Consider the following 21115-nt stretch of genomic DNA (forward strand, 5'->3'; position numbering starts at 1 on the left):
TGTGGTTGAGTTCGGACTCTGATATTGACTATTTGTGTGATTCTGAATGAATTATTTTGTCTTTTTGAGTATAAGTGTCCTCATCTGGAAAATTATAATAGTACCTATTCCACTGAGTTGTTATATAGTTTAAATGAGATATTTGTAATATGGAAACTAGTACCTGGCACATGATAGCTGCTGTTTTTTTGTTATGTCTTATGTAAAGCACTGAATCTCAACTTAAGGTTTTTGACTCACTGAAAAGGGAATGGAGTTGGGGGGAAAAATGACAGTTTATTGTAAGGAGAATCCACAATTCATATGTTCACCCAGCAGAATCTGTAGGTGGGATAAATTATATAACTTGCATATATACATGCTACTATTTAAAAATGTATGAGACACTATTGTGATTAAATGAAAGAAAACTTATTTTAAAGTTTTGCTGAACACAGAGCATTTCTTTCTTCAACAAATGAGTTATAAAATTATAACTAATTTGTATCTACCTTATACTGGGCTATGTCAACTAAAAGATTTTTAGTAAAACATTTAGCCCTATACCTGGAGCATGTTTTAGTTAAATGTTGACTGTGATGAGGATGATGAAGATCATAAAGATGAAGATGGTGGTGGTAGTGATGGTGATGATGATGATGATAGAATGTGAGTGTGTGGAGTCTTCAAAATTTTTTGATGTTCAAAAGATATCCTGGCTGGGCACGGAGGTTCACACCTGTAATCCCAGCACTTTGGGAGGCCGAGGTGGGCAGATCACTTAATATCAGAAGTTTGACACCAGCCTGGCCAACATGGCAAAACCCTGTCTTTACTAAAAATACAAAAATTAGCCAGGCGTTGTGGTGCCTGCCTGTAGTCCCAGCTACTTGGGAGGCTGAGGTGCAAGAATCACTTGAACCTGGGAGGCGGAGGTTGCAGTGAGCTGAGGTTGCACCACTGCACTCCAGCATGGACAACGAAGTGAGACTCTGTCTCTCTCTCTCTCTCTCTCTATATATATATATATCTATATATCTATATATATATCTATATATCTATATATAGATATATAGATATATATATATGGATATCTTTAGAGACTTCTGTTTCTAGCAAAATGGCAAGATGACTTGAACATCCTCCTGGGAGAAAACACTTAGAGATTTTGGACAGATTTGAACAAATATCCTCAAGCATGTTGCAGAGCTCATGAGAAAGTAAGGTAAATCCCAGGGGCCAAAATAGAAAAGGGAACTGAAAACTAGCATGGTAAGTTTATGAGTGGATGCTGCAGTAGGTTGATGGGCATAGTTATTATACAAAGATGCTTAGTTTGTGACAACCATCCAGGGACGAGAGATGAGGCTTGGGCACATGAAAGATGGGAGTTAGAAAGGAGACTTGTACATAAAGTTAGAACCTACAAAAGATTATATCCTAGGAAAAGGTAGACTAGGAAAAAGTCTCTGGCCTGGGGGTGGTGGCTCACTCCTTTTATCCTAGCCCTTTGGGGAGGCCAAGGTGGGTGGATCGCTTGAGCCCAGAAGATTGAGACCAGCGGGGGCAATGTGGTGAAACCATGACTCTGCAAAAAAAATATAAAAATTAGCTGGGTTTGATGGCATGTGCCTGTAGTCCCAGCTACTTGGGAGGCTGAGGTGGGAGGATCACCTGAGTCTGGGAAATCAAGGCTGCAGTGAGCCAAGATCGTGCCACTGCACTCTATTCTAGGCTGGAGTGAGACCCTGTTGCATAACAAAACAAGACAAGACAAAAAACCCTCCCCAAAACCAAAAAATCCTGCCTCTGCCTATGTATATAAGGAGATACCTCAACTTGGGTAGTGAGAAGAGGAGTGGATAGGAGAAAATTCCTCCTCCTAATGATTTATAATCTTGGGACCTGCCCTCAAGTAGGTTTTTAATTTGAATTTACACTACTTGGGTTACTTAAGAACCTTCCTGAGCCTGCAATTCTTGAATGTGTGTGTGTGTGTTTGCGTGTGTGTATGTATGTATCGTGTAAAATTGTTTATATTCTAGGAATGCCAGGATGATTTAACACTGGAAATATATAGTGCAATACATTGCATTAGCTGATGAAAGGAAAACATGTGACTGCTTCACTTAGACAAAGAGATGCAAAAAAAGCATTTGATAATATTCAACAACCATCTTCTTTAAAAACAACCATCCTTAAAAAAATAACTCTTAGTAGTTAGGAATATACAAGAACCTCTGTATCTAATAAAGGGTGTCATCCAAAGACCTTGAGTAAATGGTAAAAGATTAAAAGCAGCCCTTTAATAGTGGTGTAACCACATAAAGATATCTGTCATTCTTCTGTTCAGCATGTCCTGGAAGTCTTAGACAGATAAGTAAAAAAAGAAAGCAGAGAAAAGGTGTAAGAACTGTAAAGAAAGTATCAACTTTGGGCTGGGCATGGTGGCTCACGCCTGTAATCCCAGCACTTTTGGAGGCCGACGCGGGTGGATCACCTGAGGTCAGGAGTTCGAGACAAGCCTGACTTACATGGAGAAGCCCTGTGTCTACTAAAAATACAAAATTAGCTGGGCGTGGTGGCGCATGCCTGTTATTCCAGCTACTTGGGAGGCTGAGGCAGGAGAATTGCTTGAACCTGGGAGGTGGAGGTTGCAGTGAGCTGAGATCATGCCATTGCACTCCAGTCTGGGCAACAAGAGTGTAACTACATCTCAAAAAAAAAAAAAAAAAAAAAATAAAAAAGAAACTATCAACTTTGTGCTTATTCACAGACAAGTACAATACATTGCAGCATATTTAGTAATAGTAATCTTTTTTGTTGTTGTTTTTTGAAACAGGGTCTCACTGTCACCCAGGCTGGAGTGCAGTGGCATGATCAGGGCTCACTGCAGCCTCCACCTCCCGGGTTGAAGTGATTCGCATGCTTCAGTCTCCCAAGTAGCTGGCACTACAGGTCCTCACCATCATGTCCGACTAATTTTTGTATTTTTTGGTAGAGACATGGTTTCAGAGTGTTGACCAGGCTGGTCTTGAACTCCTGACTTCAGGTGATCCGCCTGCCTTGACCTCCCCAAGTGCTGGGGTTACAGGCGTGAGCCACTGCTCCTGGCCTTAGAAATAGTAATCTAAATGTCCATTGGCAGAAGAGTGGATAAATTGTGATATATTCCTCCAAGTAATACCATTTCATTGTAGCTATGAGGATGAATGAACTGGAGTAGGCTTGTACTAAAGTAAACTTGGCATCATTTCAATTCCCTTCTATAATTACCTTCGCATTATAGGGGGGGAACCTGGAACTATATTTCCAGTGTCTCATTTCTGTACAGTTTTAAATTAGTCTTCCAATGAGGGGCATTTGCATGAATCTGTAATGCAGAAGAGAAGAGATAGTTCTTAATCCACAGTGTCAGATGGATGATATGAGTTTACCAGGCATGCTGAGCAAACTCTTGGAATTCACCTGCTTCAGTGTAATAGGTGCTTGAGGTTGTTGTCAGCTACCTTCTAGAGTCTTAGGTTCACAGAGGCTTCTGAGCAAACTCTTGAGAATCACATGAAGCAAAATTGTCACTGGCACCTTTCTTGATCTTGGCTCTTCCATGCCTTGCAATGGTGATGAACACCTCTAATTCTGTGTATTAAGTCTTCTTTTGCTTGAAATATGTAGAGTAGTTTTGCGTTCATAACCAATCCCTGACTGACCCATTGAGTTACATATACCAGCAGGAATAAGTTTCAACAACATATGGTTGAGTTTTAAAAGGAGCCTACAGAATTTTATAAGAAAGAATTAAAAATATGCAAAGTGATATTGCATATGGTTAAGGATACATATACATGTAGTAAAAGTTTAAAAACATGCAAAAATAGTAAAACCAAATTCAAGGACAGTGGCTACCTCTCAGAGGAGTGGCACTGTGGACAGTTATATAGGGGATTTAAATTACATGCATATATCTGTATGCTTTATTTCCTTAAAAAATCTGGAAAAATATGGAAAATTTGAAAGTTTGGACAAAACTGGTTGCTTTTTATATTATTCTCTATATTTGCCTCTCTGTGAGAATGATTACATTAAAAAGCATTTAGTTTTTGAAAATCATTATGTAGACTAATATAGACTGTTGGGTTGATGGACTCTAAATTTCTAGTCTGAGATTCTGAAATTGTTTTTAAAAATGCTTTTCAAATTAGATATGTGAAAGTGACAAACTATGTGAACTCTGTTTTAAAAATTTACCTGTATTTGGTACAATCAGAATTTTGCAAACCATAAGTGGAAGTTCTATGTATTAATACATGTTTGTGAAAGGCTTAATTTGTATCTGGAAAAATGGTGAAATTTATTTATTATTTTCACCCATATTGATAGCACTCCATATTTAGTCACAGATAAATACATTTACTTAGAAACATAAGATTGTTAATGTTAGATAGACTATTTAAATTTCTGTTATATGGTTTTGAATTATTGTCAAAAATTGGAAATGTTGCATTTGATTTTCCCTTAAGTTTTATTTTTCTTTTTTGTTTATAAAATAATTTTAGAAAAATCCTGTGGAACAGTTACTTTTTGCTTATAAACTTCTTGACAAAGCAATCGGTGGAATAAATTTGAATTGCATGTTAACCTCTTTGCCAAATGGATCATCAGTAATTGACCACTGCTATGCCAAGGTAAGAATAGAAAAGTCTTAAATTAGATTGAAGTTTTACTTAACTGGGAAGAGGACTGGCCTTGAAAGTAGGTAATTAAAGCATGACTTGTAGTGGCTTACCTCTCATAGGCCAGAAATATATTTCCCTCTTCCCAGAAGAGATCTAGGAGAGTGAGGAGTCTTTGAATTTGTTAATGAAGAGGACACTAATGAATTCTAAGGGCATATTTATTAGTGTTTAAGCTAACTGCAAAGGGCTAAGAAGTGAGCAGGATGTAATGGTTAAAAATAAGATGATGATAACTTGAGTGATAATAGTATACAGCTGTTTTTGTGTGTTTTGATAACCATATTTCTTTTTATTTCAACTCTGTTGGACCAAAGCGTACCCACCATATAGATGGAGATACTTACAAACCACTTGCCTCAAATAGTTTCATGATGGATTTGCATCTTGAACTAATTCAAGCTCAGCATCGAATAGCTGTTGTGCTTCTGGACAAATTGCAAGGTAGTAGTTATTAAAGCAAGTAACTATTCTGAATCAATTTTAAGTCAGACTCCAGTATAGAATCAATTTAATTTGAAAACTGTGTTCTTGTCGACTGACATTTTCAGATAAATTTCATTTTTTTCTACTTTCCTAATTAATATCAATAAAAACATGATTAAATCTTTCCTTATTGCTTTACACTTTGCATATTAAATCAGTTAGTTTTTAAGAAGATCTTAAAAAGTTTAATTAATTATGTTTGTTTGTGTTATAGTAAATTAAGTTTTGTTGATTCAACCAAGCAAATATTTATTGAGTACCTACTAAAATCCAGGCATCATATTAGGCTAGGTACAAATAAGACAGTCTCTACTTTTGAGCTTCTAGATAAGTAAGCCAACTATATCAGTTGAGATTGATACATTTTGTAATAGGGGTGGGCTCAAAGTATTACGGGCACACAGAAATATCTATATCAAATAAGAAAGTCAGGGATGAGTTCCTGGAAGGGATGTGTAAAGCATTCAAATCATATTGTATGTAGAGCTACATAGATTTATTCAAATCCTGGTTAATTTAAGAGTGGGCAATGTAGACACACTGCTGATTAGTGTAGGAAGATGAAAAAATATTCATACTGAATTCTAGCCAATTCAAGAAGATAAGAAAAATAAAGATATAAGGATTAGAAAAGAAGAAACAAAACTGTTATTTCCAGATTATGGTGATTGTCTACCTAGAAAATGCAAAAGAAACTATCAGTATGAACAAAAATAATAATATATAATATATAACATGTAATATATAATATGTAATTTCTATAGGACAGCAACAAACAGTTAGCAAATATAATAAAAAGACAACTTTTTTAATCAATAAAAACTGTAAGGTACCAAGGGATCCAATCTAACCAAAGAGCTACAAGTATGCAAAAAATTTTAAGACTTTACTGAAAAATGTTAAAGAATATAAATGAAGGTAGATTGTGTTTATTGATAAGAAGACCAAATAATCAGAAAGATTATTCTGATTTCAGTTTTCTTCAAATAGATCTATAGACTCAATGCAGTTTCAATAAAAATTCCAGTAGGATTTTTTTTTTGGTAGATCTTTACAATCTTTTTACAAAATGTAGGTAGAAGACATAAATAGCTAAGACATTCCTGAAGGAAAAAAATCAGGTGAGTGTAGGGGATCTTGCTCTAATGTAATTCAAGGTTTATTTCAAAGTAATAGAATACCTCATATTCATTGGATAATTGGATATCCATATGGATAAAACCAAATTAACTGTGGTAAACTGTTCCCTCCAACTTTTTGTTTAACAATTTTTGAGCCTTCAGTAAGTTGAAAGAATAGTGTAGTGACCATCCACATAACCTTCACCTAAATCTACCGATCACGACATTTTGCCACATTTATTGTCTTTCTCTTTACATGCACATATAAATACATATATTTGTATATCTACGTATATACATCTATAGATGTATATACCTATGATATCAATATATTATGTATGTGTAGAGATATATACATATACATGCACATATCCATACGCTGAGAAGTCGCAGACATTATGATGTATTTTAGCCCTAAAAACTTTAGTATTTATCACTTAATGATGAGGGCATTCTCTCAAATAACCATAATACCATTATCACTCTGAAGAAAGGTAACACTGATACAAAATATTATTGATTATACAGTCAATTATTTTTCGGCATCCAATTGATCATTTGTTTACTTTTATGTAATATGATTTTGGTGTCTTGTCTAAGAACTCCTTACCTAACCCCAGATCATGAAGATTTTCTTACATTTTCTTCTAAATGTTTTATAGTTTTACATTTTTAATTGGCATATAGTAATTGTACATATTTATGGGATACATGCAGAATTTAGCATGTGCATACAATGTACAAAACTCAACCCAGGGTAATTAGAATATTTATCATCTCAAACATTTATCAGTTATTTGTGTTGAGAACATCTCAAATCTTCTAGCTATTTTGAAATGTAAGATAAATTATTGTTAACTATAGCCACCCTATTGTCCTATTGAACACTAGAACTTTTTTCTTCTATTTAACAATATGTTTGTACTCATTAAGCAATCTCTCATTATCCCGCCACCCCCAATCCCTTCCCAGCCTCTGGTAACTGTCATTCGACTCTCTACCTCCATGAGATAAACTTTATTTTTTAGCTCTCACATATGTCTGAGAACATGCTCTATTATGCATCTAATTTTCAGATTGCCATAATTGTTCCCAAATATCCTTTTTGGGGAAAATGGGTTTTATTTAAAATGATCTAGGAAGTAATCAAAAATCACTTATTGCATTTGGTTGTTGTATTCTTCCTTAATCTAGAATAACTCCTCCAACTTCTTTTTTTTCTTTCATAACGTTGATATTTTTGAAGACATGTTCCACAATCTGATCTTTCCTAGTAGTTTCCTCATGACCATGCAGGTGATGCTGTTTATATCCCATTGTATCACATTAGATTGCACAGATTGGCCATTTGTTTTATCATTGGTGAGGCAAAGTGCTATCGTTTTATTAAGCTGATATCTGCCAGATCTCTGCATTGTAAATGTCCCTCTCCCCTTTGTAGTGAAAAACTAATTGGTGCTGTTGGTGATGTAGGAATGAATATCTTGTTCCCCAACAGACTTTCACCCAATGATCTTACTCTCCGTTGGTGAACCTTCCTGAATTAATTGTTACAGTGTTTGTACGTGATGATTTTCTAATTGAATTATTCCTTCTAGATTTATTTGGTAACATTCTTTTGTAAACAAGAGCTGTCCCCACTTTGCCTCTTTTAATTTTTTGAGTAACACTATGGATCAGATTCCTTTTTTACTAATCTTTTAAAGTCACTTGCCATCATTGTTCTTTGTGATGCTTAAAGTCGTAAATTTTGCCAGTGGGAGGGAGGCCCTTCATACTGGATCCTGTGTTCCTTTGATATGTCCCTGATATGGTTTGGCTGTGTCCCCACCTGAATCTCATCTTGAATTCCCACATGTTGTGGGAGGGACCTGGTTGGAGGTAATTGAATAATGGGGGCAAGTCTTTCCCGTGCTGTTCTCATGATAGCGAATAAGTCTCACAAGATCTGATGGTTTTATAAAGAGGAGTTCCCCTCCACAAGTTCTCTCTCTGCCTGCTGCCATCCATGTGAGATGTGACTTGCTCCTCTTTGCCTTCTGCCATGATTGTGAGGCTTCACTAGCCACATGGAACTGTAAGTCCATTAAATCCTTTTTCCTGTATAAATTACCCAGTCTCAGGTATGTCTCTATCAGCAGCATGAAAACACACTAATATAGTCCCCATTATTCTTTGAGATTTTTTTTTGCTTTCTCTACAACAAAATATTCTAGACTTATCTTTTGCTTTCTCTACCCCCAGATCTGGAATAAGCTATTTTTCCAATGATATTTGGTACCTTTTGGTAGGAAATGGTATTTAGAAACCAAGATCTGTAAGCTAAGAGTGCTCATTGCTATTGGGATGTCAATGGCTCCTTTTAGTAGCTAGAGCTAAGAAATACACACACACACACACACATATATACATATATGTGTGTGTGTGTGTGTGTGTGTATATATATGTGTATATATATTTAAATCACAAGTTCTTTTTTTTTTTTTGAGATGGAGTCTCACTCTGTTGCCCAGGCTGGAGTGCAGTGATGTGATCTCGGCTCTCTGCAACCTTGGCCTCCTGGGTTCAAGCAATTCTCCTGCCTTAGCTTCCCAAGTAGCTGGGTCTACAGGCATATGCCAACATGTCCCACTAATTTTTGTACTTTTAGTGGAGATGGGGTTTCACCATGTTGGCCAGGCTGATTTCAAACTCCTGACCTCAAGTGATCTGCCTGCCTAGGACTCCCAAAGTGCTGGGATTACAGTTGTGAGCCACTGCGCCTGACCACAAGTTCTTTTTGGTATCTCCAATTCTAACACTAAAAGGTTTCTCCTCACCTTCTCCATTTTTGTATTTTCCTTCTCCCATATTGAGCATTCTGGTTCCTAACAACATCAATGTAATTACTCATTTGTTTTATCCTGGCAAATTAACAGAGTACTTTCAAAATTATTAAACCAATACTGCTATTAAAAACTTACTAAGTAAATTAAGGATTTATTTGCAGTTCATTTTGTCTCTAGAAAATATCATACATCAGAGAACTATGTCCAAATTTACTTGAATTAATTTGATTTTTAGATTTTTTGTCAATTTGATATGGACTTGTGACTGCTTTTTTTGTATTTGCATTCTGTGGTGTTTTTTATTTTTATTTTTTATTTTATTTTATTTTTTTGAGACAGTCTCACTCTGTCACCCAGGCTGGAGTGCAGTGATGTGATTTCAGCTCACTGTGACCTCTGCCTCCAAGGTTCAAGTAATTCTCCTGCTTCAGCCTCTCAAGTAGCTGGGACTACAGGCGTGTGCCACCACACCTGGCTAATTTTTGTATTTTTTTTAAAGTAGAGATGGGGTTTTGCCATGTTGACCAGGCTGGTCTCGGAACTCCCGACCTCAAATGATCTGTCTTCCTTGGCTTCCCAAAGTGCTGGTATTACAGGTGTGAGCCACTATGCCCTGCCTGCATTCTGTTTATATAAAATTTCCTTTTTTCCCCATACTTTTATTTTTTTATACTCTTCATCTTTTTACATTTTATTTTAAACATTAACATAGTTTCAAAAACTACTTCTCCTATGACCTGCTGGGTGTAGAGGGAAGCAAGTAATAATTAAAGTATCTCTGTGGCATCATGTATAAGTTGAAAATTTGATAAAGTTTTTTCTAATACATAAATGAATTACTTAGCATAATAACCTTGAACATGTTCTGGGCTGAAAATATTTGGTTCAGAAATATGTTTCAAAATGTAAATAGAATTTTTGTGTTGGGTTTTAAGAAACTAGCCCATGATTCTCACGTAGTAACTGTATTATTTCCTTTAGTGGAGGATTAGAGTTTTTTTTTTTTTTTTTAACTCATGGAGTTACTAAATACCTCTTCCTCTAATTGTCATCCATAAGTCTTTGAAGACCAAATGAGTTTTGATCATAGACCACTTAAAGATATTGATGCAAGACTTAAGTTCAAATGTAAATGGAATTAGTTATTATTTCCTTGCAATATCTCTGGGTTTCCTTGATTTTATTTTTTTGGCTTTATTGAATTGCCATCCTAGCACAGCTGATCACTTTGTTCCCCTACCTTGTTTTTCTTTAGTATGCTGTTGCCAGACTAATGTTCCCTACATTAGCATTCTTATTCAATAATGGTTGCCTGTTGATGACCATGACATAAATATGATGCATCTGTATCTGGCATTCAGAATTTTTTTGCAGTCTCATCCTTCTTATCTCCAACAATTATAATCAGGAAAGCTTAATTAGCATTTATAATATCGTTGGTATTGAGAGAATGATGCACTATTTTCTGCTCTGCATTACTATCTCCATGCAGATGTTTCCTTACCCTTTGCCACTGCAGACGTGTTCTATTCTTTAATGGTGTCTGTTAACATCTTTTCATGAATCAATTACCATCACATGGTGGCTCATGTGCATTAGCACAAATAATTAAAACTCAGTAAAAGGGGTTTACTGTAAGGTTACTATAGCTACCCTGGCATGCCTCCAAGGACCGAAAGGTTACCAGGTCTCTTAAGGACCAGACCTGAAAATCAAGAATCAGTGCTACAGTTTCCATCTTCCTGGGCTAGTATGGCTGTATCCTTTTTTCCCCTCATCCACATTCCTGTCTTTACTGAACCACCATGATGGTCAGTCCCAATTGTATACCAGTATGAACAACTGGCAAATTCATGTTTTACTTCAAAATCTTGAGAGAGGCTCTGATTTCTTCAGTCACAGCTGGAAGAAAGTGGAGGTCTTCGTGTGGTACCCAGAGCTCTTGAAGGGACCTTGGATGAAACAGTTTTTCTAGAAGGGGCGTTGAGGACAGAGTTTTGACAGCTTATTGGTATTGGTATCAGGACTTGCCATCTGTACTTTGTGAAAAGGTAAAGTCAACAGAAGTAGGTTGGATTCTATCAAGCCTCAGGATGATTTTATTCAAGATGAGATAGAAAATCAAATATTTTTATAATTTGGAATTTCTTCTGTCTTGAGGTATACTGTGGCAAATAAAAGAGGATTTGATAAAACTGCATTATAGTAGATTTATATGAATTTTTATCTATTAATGAAAAAAAGATGACATGATAGAGGAAGCAGTAGCTTTATGAATAGTTACTCCTTAGTATTTAAAAAATATTTCCTGTCCTGGATACATACTTAATTGTTATGACAGTCATCTTCTTCAGTTTTGCAGACTCCAACTGTTAGCAAAGATATTTCTACCAAGAGTCCGGAAAAGTTTAAACAATCTGGAAGCACTGATTGTTTTACAGGTAATTAAAATTGGGATAACTGGTATTTCCAAAAAATTTGAAAGATAGTTTTTAATCTCACCTTTTTGATAAAATGTTTGTTTTTATAGAATTAAATATAATGAATAAAATAAAGAAGAATACATTATCCAAAGCAATTTACTTAATGCAGAAAGCTCTTTTAATATTCGAGAAAGACGCAACCTCTACATCTTCATGGGAATTTTTGATGGTAACAGTATTTCGTTTCTTTTTTAAATCCTGACATAAAATTTCTGTTAAAATGAATGATTCTTTTTTTATTAAAAATAATGTGTTGACCTTAACATTTAATTATGAACTTTCAGCTTCACTGTATATAATTCATCCTGACCAGGGGAACTAATCTGTACCTCCAGTTCTGAATTGTGAAATGAGAGATTCTCTTTTTATCAGAACTTCATGCAATCTACATGAGAAGCCAAATAAAATCATAAGGACTCAAAATGAGGGAAATTATAGAACTGGAGTGACACTTTACCAGCTTAGTGTATTCTTTACAATGGAATTAGAATTCTTAAAGTCCATTGGCTGAGGTACCTTCTCTCTTAGATAGATACTGCTGATTTATGGACTAATCCCCTTGTTGATATTTTTAATCAGGTCTCACTCTGGCCTGGAAATTCTTCTGCTTTCTTGCTAATTCATTATATGTTGATTTTATGTGTTTATTTTTTGAGATAGGCTCTCACTCTGTCAACCAGGCTGGAATGCAGTGGCAGAGTCCTAGATCATTGCAGTTTTGAACTCCTGGGTTTAAATGGTCCTACCACCTCAGCCTTCCAGTGGGTGGGACTACAGGCATGCCACCATGCCAGAATATTAAAAAAAATTTTTGGTAGAGTCAGATCCTTGCTATGGTGGCATTAGCTGAGTGAATGATGTATGAAGATGTAGAGAATAATGCTATGTCTTGGCTGATAAGAGAAGGAAAAAAGTAGGTCAAAGCTAGGAGGGGGATATGGAGCCAAAGGGGTTTAATAGAGAACATTTAGCATAATAGTGTGCTAAAAATGAAGAGCCAGAACAAAGAGAAATTCAAGATAATAAGAGGGAGAGGTTAATACACAGAGCCAAGGCCGATAGAGGATGATTTTGAAAGCACAGAGAAAGGGATTCATCTTCAGTGATGGGTGGGCTGCAGGGCAGACACCTCATCTTTTGATACAGAAGGAAAGGAGGTACAGACAGATGTAGATAAGAAAAGTTTGTTGGTGTGAAGGCAGGGAGTTGAGTTGATGCCTTTTGATATGCTTTGACTGTGTCCCTACCCAAATCTCATCTTAAATTGTAGTTCCCATAATCCCTATGTGTTGTGGGAGGGACCAGGTGTAGATAGTTGAATCATGGGGGAGGTTTCCCCCATCCTGTTCTCATGAAAGTGAGTTAGTTCTCACGAGATCTGATAGTTTAATAAAAGGCCTGCTCCTTCACTGGGCACTCATTCTTCTCTCTCCTGCCGACATGTGAAGAAGGATGTGTTTGCTTCCTCTTCTGCCATGATTGTAAGTTTCCCAAGGCCTCCCCAGCCATGCAAAACTGTGAGTCTCTTTTAAATCTCTTTTCTTTATAAATTACCCAGTCTCAGGTGTGTCTTTATTAGCAGTGTGATAACGAACTAATACACCTTCTTACCTGTATCAGATACAGTGGGAGGCAAGGATATCTGCCATCAATGGAGCATGAGGGTGGATAATTGAACTGGGAAAGTAAAGATAATGTGGAGAGTGGGGAGGAATGGATGAGGGAGTTGACTCCAAGTAAAGGGACTGGCCAGCATCACCAAGTTCTAGCTGAAGTTGGAGACCATGAATTTTTAGACATCTTGGTCTGCATGGTGGTATGACATTATCCTGATGTGGTGTTTTTTTTTTTGAGATGGAGTCTTGCTCTGTCGCCCAGACTGGAGTGCAGTGGCGCCATCTCGGCTCACTGCAAGCTCCGCCTCCCGGGTTTATGCCATTCTCCTGCCTCAGCCTCCCGAGTAGCTGGGACTACAGGCACCCGCCACCTCCCCCGGCTAGTTTTTTTTTGTAGTTTTTAGTAGAGACGGAGTTTCACTGTGTTCGCCAGGATGGTCTCGATCTCCTGACCTCGTGATCCACCCGTCTTGGCCTCCCAAAGTGCTGGGATTACAGGCTTGAGCCACCACGCCTGGCCGATGTAGTGTTCTTAATGACAGCAGAATATTTGTGACAGCAGACATTTGTGGAGGATTAGATTTTTTTAAAAAATGAAGGTATGAGTTAAAAGTTTATGGCTTTAAAAAGGTGGATACAGATTGAGTATGTATGAGGTCAAGGACATCTGGTCAAGGACCAGAAAATGAGGGTCTGAGGGAGCTAGAAGGATAGGTGTTGAAGGTTAGAAAGTAGAATACTGAAATTCAAGATTTCTGGTATGTAGCACTTACTTGTTATCTGTCAATCTATTCATCCATCTAACAAATAATTTCGATCCATTTAGCAATTATGTATTGAAAGTTCACTATGTGCCTGGTAGTATGCTGAGTATAGAAGGGGGGAATCTTTTATTTATTCAACAAATATTGATTGATTTGCCTTCTTTTTGTGGTTCTGCCTTTGTGGTCCCTGGATTTATTCATATAAAAATCCACTCTGTGGAGACATAGACAAGTAAATATGTGCTTTAATTGCAAGAGGGCTAGGGAAAATTAACAGGGGAGTACCTAACTTAACAGTGGGGAATGTTTAAGGAACACATGAAGTTGAAAGCTGAAAGACAGATGGCTTGAATTTGAATACTGAAACGATACTGAGAGCCAGAAAAACAGGAGAGCAAACAGTAGAAAGGACATTCCAGGCAGAGAGAACAAATGTGCCAAGGTCCCAAGGCTAGAAATGTCATAGAGTGCTTGTAGTTCTATAGGTCATTCTGTGCGACAGAAGCTTAGATGCAATAAGGGTAGGAGTGGGGTAGGGGAGAGGATAGTATCTTGGGAGATGAGAGAGGAAGTAAAGATGTGTTCATGAGAAGTATTTTTCACCAAGCTAAGAATTTGGGATGGACAGTTGCTATCAATGTTCAAGGTGAGGAAGTCTGTCCTGGGAGTGTTAGGGAAGAGCCTGGTTAAATTTGAATTTCCAGAATTTGAATGAGGAAGTTGGATGGTGGTGTTGGGTGGTATGAGATCACAAGGCCAAGTGGTGTCTGGTCTTTGTTGGAAGACTTCTGAGGTGTGTTCAGATCCATTTTCTCAGCTGATGCTTCCATGGCTGTTTGCTATTGTCTAGTGCTTGGAGGACATTGGTACTTCAGTCCTATTTTTATGGCAAATAAACCTTATCTTTCTTTTAGAAATATTGGTCTCACTACTAATCTCAGGTCTTCTTAGAGCCTGAAGAGAGGTTTCCCCTTGTTTTATGATGACTGAATCTGGTCTTTGTACTGCCATAGTGTGCTGGTTCCCCTGTATATGTCTGCCTCCCACCAATGAAACTGGGGAATATACTGGAACCGAGATACCTGGACATCTCAAGTTTGCAGTGTGGGTAGGAACATCTTCTTTGGCCACCTCTGCTCCTCAGTGGTAGTTTTTATCTAAGTGTTAAGGCTTAATGATCAGTCCCTAGGGTACTCTCCTAAACAGCAGTGTTATGACTCAAACATTTGGACCAGAACAAATGAAGAAGCTCAGGGGTAGTGGAAGTTCTAATAAAGCTTGACTTTAATATTTCCTGAATTTATGTATTGTTGTCTCCTAAATACCAGTCTATTAACTATGTTAGCAGTAATTGGATTTAATTATTTTTCCTATTTTGTAGCATTTCGAGTCAAATCAGTTCTATTTGCTTTTTTTTAGGGAGGGAAGAATATACATGGACGATTTTTTTTCAGAGATCTTCTCAGCTCTTTTTATGTTTTCTTTTTTTAAAAAAATTAAAATTTACAAAATTTCTTCTATTTTTTAAAAAGTGAAACAATTTTAATTCCAGAAAAAATCATGAGTATAATATCCTATTAGGATAGACTCTTGAGATGCATTAAGAGGCTCTGTTTTTTATGAGGAGTCCTCTAAAGAATTTTCACCAACGAGGAACATGTTGAATATTTATTTAGAAGTCCTGAAATCTTCTATAGCCACGTCTGCTCCTCAGTGGTAGTTTTTATCCAAGTGTTAAAGCTTAATGATCAGTCCTCAGGGTACTCTCCTAAACAATGATGTTATGGCTCAAATAATTGTCAAACTTTCTTTCTTTAAAGAAGACAAATAAATTTATTTCCCTTGGCAATCATTTTCAACTGGGGTGCGTTACAGAATGTTTTACAATATCATGATCTTGTAATAAAATTATCCCCAAATCAGTAATTGATGTGTCACTTGATATCATAAAAAGGTTTGAAAAACCTGAGTCTCTTTAGAACTCTTAAATAATTCATATCCTGTCTCTGTTTTTCAGAAATTTTCTGACTCTGTGGATCTGGATAATCTCATCAGGTGTCTGTTTTATTTCTAATCAATTAAGATGGACCAATTTGTTCCCACAAATGAGGGACAAACCTTTGATAATAACTCATTAGCTTTCCAAGTGAGATGACTTGGAATTTTTTTACATTATGGGGATTAATTTTTCCATTTTCTTGTCTTGGTTATTTGACCTCTGGAAGTCCATTTTGGCTTTTTATACGTTACTCCATAGGATTATGTTAAAGGATTGCACCTAGGATCCATACTGGATCCATCCTTGATCTTCTACTTCTGGTCAAATAATAGTATTCATCATGTGGCTTATGTCATTGCTCTTAGTCCACTAACAGAACATTCAGTGTCTTTGCAGATGTAATTTCTCATAGGAAAGAGGCAGAAATGCTCCTCCATCCAAGTGCTGGGGATTTCGAAGATGCTGTTGTTTTCTGTACAGCATCCATTTCCCCTTCCAAACTCATCTTTTGAGGATTTCTTTTTCCCCATCAGATGTAATCAGGTGGAACTGGTCCTGAAGAGGAAGACCAGTGATGCCAGCTGGGCCAGTTGACTGCTCCTTCCAGTCTTAAGTAGAGGGATACAAAGACTAAAAGACTTTGGTTTTGTACACCCTAATGTAGAAAATTATTGCTTAGGACAATAAGTTTGTCTTCTCTAAGGAAATTTTGGCAATTCATTCATTCTGATAGCTGTGTTCCGATTACACCATTATAACTGGGTTTTATAGACCCTCCTTCCTCTCTGGGGCTACTTTTGTCATAAGCCAAGTTTTCCAGTTGTTTCTCTTGCAAAGAAACCCAACTGTTTCATCTAATTTTCTGCTAGTACTATTTGTAGGAACCTAAACAAATCTGTAGTTGAGATGATGTCAACAATTCCAAATTCCACTCTAAGCAAAGGAGCATTATGGTTTAGCAGGTTATTGTTTATAATCAACACAGAATCTAATTTATGGTACCATTTTGGACCAGAACTAATGAAGAAACTCAGGGATATTAGCAGTTCTAATAACCCCTGGCTTTAATATTTCCTGCATTTATGTCTTGATATTCCCTAAATACCAGTCTATTAACTATATTAGCAGTAGTTGGATTTAATTATTTTTCCTATTTTGTAGCATTTCAAGTCGAATCAATTCTATCTGATTTTTTTTTTTAGGGGAGAAGAATATACATTGGCTTTTAAAAAATTACTTTTATTTTTATTTATTTATGAGACAGGGTCTTGCTCTGCCAGCCTGGCTGCAGTGCAGTAGTGTGCATGGCTCACTGCCGCCTCAACCTCCTGGGTTCAGCCATTCTCCCACCTCAGCCTCCTGAGTAGCTAGGACCACAGGCCCATGCTACCATGCCTGGCTGTTTGTATGTTTTTTTGTAGAGATGGGGTTTCATGATGTTGCCCAGCATGGTCTCGAACTCCTGGGCTCAAGCAATCCGCTTTCCTCCGTCTCCCAAAGTGCTGGGACTACAGGCATGAGCCACTGTGCCCAGCCTCAGCTGTTTGTAATTGTGTGCTCAAGTCTTTTTTTTTTTTTTTTTTTTACATCAAAAAGCCAACTTCTCATTCTGACCCCTCCTCTTATAAGGCCATGTTTTGACTCCCAGGCTTCAAACTGCTAACAGAATATTTAGCATATCTACATTTTGGATATTTTTTTCTCTTTTAAGTGATTTAAGGGTATTGCATAGGAAACTTCATCCAGGTTGCCTTTCCAAACTTCTTTTAAATTAGTTTTTTATTAAAATAAGATAGCATAGTGGTTAGGAGTATAAGGGTCTTGGATTAGAGTTCTGGTTCTACCACTGATTAGCTGTATGACCTGTCAAGTTATTTATGCTCTTGTAAGATTCAATTTCTTCATCTGTGAAACAGGGATTCTTGGGAAGATTGAGTGCAATGATGCATATAAAATGCTTAGTGTCTGGAACAGAATAAGCAGTCAATAAATGTTAACCATTATTATTATTATTATTACTCTGCTTTTCATTCCGTTTTGTCATATCAGAACTATTATTATTTCTCTTTCACTTTAAGCACTCTGAGACATTCTGTTTGAGCTACTTTTTGTGCTTTAGATATATTTTCCCCCATCAGACTACACATTTCTTTCTGTATTTTCTCTTAGATTTATCTTATTACTTGTATATTTTATTCTAAGCAATATTCCTTCTCAGGATTCTTGGATATGACTTAATCTACTTTTCATCTTTTTCTGCAATGTACGTTATAATGTTGAGAACCCAGAATATACCTCAGGGAGGTCTACCAGATACGTAGGAAATATGGCACTTTATCATTCCAGTCCTGTGACAGTTGTTTACATATGTCTTAGTCACACCCTCAAGATTGCATTGCATCTTTCCATTAGTGTTTTGCTGCACTGTGGGCGTCAAGCCTGTGTCAAATGTATTTAACATCAATCTGTTCTTGTAAGCATTGAGTAACTTCTGAGGAGAGGCAGGTTTCATTTTCTCTAATGGAAACTATATGCCAGAGAAATTTACATTCAGACAAAAATACTTTGGACTTCAGTACTGTGGTTTTGGCGGCACATTGCGGTGGAAACCACCATTGAAAGACTGCCTTAGAGCTTATTTTTATTGTGAGTTGGTGGGCAAGTCCCTTTCCACTGAGATTCCTTGGCTGAGTCCCTGTGAAAGGTAAAGGCTTATTTCTTTTTTCAGAGTTACTGAACCTTTCTAATTTGCTAGGCACTGTGAAGACAGTGCAAGATGTGAGGATATAGTTATTTTTCATTATCTGATATGTCATGGAAAGCCGACTTCTTGACCTCTGATTAGGGAATGGTTTGTCTAGGTTTTGCAATTGTAATAGTTTGGTATTCTAGAGCATTGCTATTATAGACAACATTCAGGTCCATGTTGATAACACTTTCTCATAACTAAGTAGTGTTGGTTTCATGGGAATTTTTCCTTCTTGATTTTTTTTTGGGGATTTTCTGATGTTATTTCTAGTTCTTCAACTAGAAAAATAGTTGAAGAACCCCCTTAAAAAGCCCCAGGCACTTTCTCATAAACAAAATCTTATTAGCAGCTCAATGAATTGGCTCCCTTAAATTAGGATTCTAGTTTTTAACTAGCATTAGGGTTTGCCTTGAATTCTGTTATGGAATTTATCTGATTTACCTAAATCAAGGGCTTTGTTATAAACTCTTGTTTTGTTACCATTCACTTAAAACTTTAATACTTCTGTTAACCTATTTCAAATTGGGTCATAGGATCTGAGTTAGGGCTCTAAAGTTAAAATTGATCAAGAGCCAATCAGAACATTTTAAAGATGCCATCTTAAAAGACACTATAATAAAGATCACCCTTCTCTTTCATAATTTTGTGTGTCTTATATTCCAAACACATCGATTGAACTTAAAGAGATAAAGCACTGTCCTTCCTGCCAAGACACTCAATGTTTAGAGGGTGTGGACAGTGAAGTACAGAGGTAACATATTATGTAATACCTGCTAAAATAAAGAGACTATGTAATGAAGGGAATGACTTATTTAAAAACATGGGCTAACTTAGAAGATGTCAGAGGAGGTGATATTTGTGTGGATCTTAAAGCAGAGACGAGGACATGAGATGCTCCAGAAAGAGGGAATTGTATGGGCAATTCTGAGGCGTGAAATAACAGCATTTTAGGGAATGAGTGATTTTTTTTTATGGTTTCAGAGGTTAAGTTGGACAGAGAGGTAGGTATGAAAGAGGGAAAGAGTAGAAAGGGGGATAAGGCTAGAAAATGTAGTCATGATCAGAATGAAAAGGGCTTTGGAAAAGTTTGCACTTCATCTGGCAAGTATTAGAGGAGCCATTGAAGGACTAGAAGACTGGAGGTTGAAGAGACTAGAAAGAGACTGGGAGAAAGGCAGGAGGGAAAAGGAGATTTACTCACCTGAATCTGTGGTTCCCAGTTCTTGCTGTACTTTGGAATTATCCTTGGTGTTTGTAAATAATACAGATGTTCAAGCCCCACTCCTGGAAATGTCTATTTTGGGGTAGAAACGGACCATTCTGAGTTTTAAATAAACTCCATGGATGATACTGATCAACAGCCCAGTTGAGAAATGTCTATGTTATAGCCATGGCAGAACACAGAAAGTTTTTTACCCCAGTTGGATTCATTGATGTGCAGAAAGAAGATGCAAGAATTAAGTCAGAAGGTGCCAGTATTTAACTGCTTCACTGAACCAGGAACTACCAAGGCAAATTTTGAGATCAAATTTGGAGCCCAGAGAGGCTGGCTGGTCAGTGGAGATGGGGGCCAAAGGCAGTCTGCTTGAATATAGGAGCCAGTGGGCCAGTGCTGCTGGTATATTTTACAGGCTCCAAACATAATCCCGAGGAAGGATATGTCTCCAAATTTTCAAGGGAAATGGGGGCACTGGTCTCCTTTCCTTGTGTTGCATAATTTTTCCTTAGCCTGATTTTGTCTGTCTTATGTAACCTGAAATATCTTGGTCTCTACAGCCTGTGATGCAGATGAATATACATTAATATTTAACATTCAAAATATAATAGCATTTTATCTCCTTTCTGTTCAGGTAGGACTTCCTTCCCTCAAAGTTTTTTCCACAGCTACTGGGGAAATCCACTTATCTTTTCTGTCTCTGGCCTCTTCCTCATCAAGGCTCTCACCTTTTTTGCCCTTCAAGGGAGTCCTGTTCTGTGGTACATTTGTCCCCTCAGGGAGCCAAAGCTGCTCTGTTGTCTGTGGAAGAGGGTGAAGAGGGAATGAGCCTCTGCCTAGCCCTGTGCTGATTGTGTGCTCTGGATCTAACTGGCTGTCTTACGGCCTTTTATGACATTGCTCCCTCACCATCTAGCCCTGACCTTTTTGTCCATCTATTTGTTATAGTTTTTAAAAATCGGTTTGATTGAATAAGTGAAAAAGTGGAGGCAATGGAGGACACAGATGTCATCCTGTCTCCTTGATTCATTCATTCAGTGATTCAAACAGTTACACTGATACCTACTATGTGTATATAAATGAGCTTTTAGGTCTAAATACCGAAGGGCTGATGTATAGACTCTAGAAACATGGTTACCAT

General features: G+C 37.1%; 1 protein-coding gene across 3 annotated transcripts in view; it reads left to right on the forward strand.

The window, feature by feature from the left end:
- Positions 1-21115, forward strand: part of CFAP54 (cilia and flagella associated protein 54) — a 370431-nt gene that overhangs the window by 60902 nt on the left and 288414 nt on the right. For all 3 annotated transcript variants that reach the window (XM_017946132.3, XM_021922809.2, XM_021922810.2), the window contains 4 exons: positions 4536-4664; positions 5030-5156; positions 11502-11588; positions 11678-11799. In XM_017946132.3, the coding sequence (XP_017801621.3) occupies positions 4536-4664; positions 5030-5156; positions 11502-11588; positions 11678-11799 (465 nt within the window). The remainder of the gene's footprint in view (positions 1-4535; positions 4665-5029; positions 5157-11501; positions 11589-11677; positions 11800-21115) is intronic.

Source organism: Papio anubis, chromosome 9, assembly GCF_008728515.1.
Source record: "Papio anubis isolate 15944 chromosome 9, Panubis1.0, whole genome shotgun sequence".
Classification (NCBI taxonomy): Eukaryota; Metazoa; Chordata; class Mammalia; order Primates; family Cercopithecidae; genus Papio; species Papio anubis.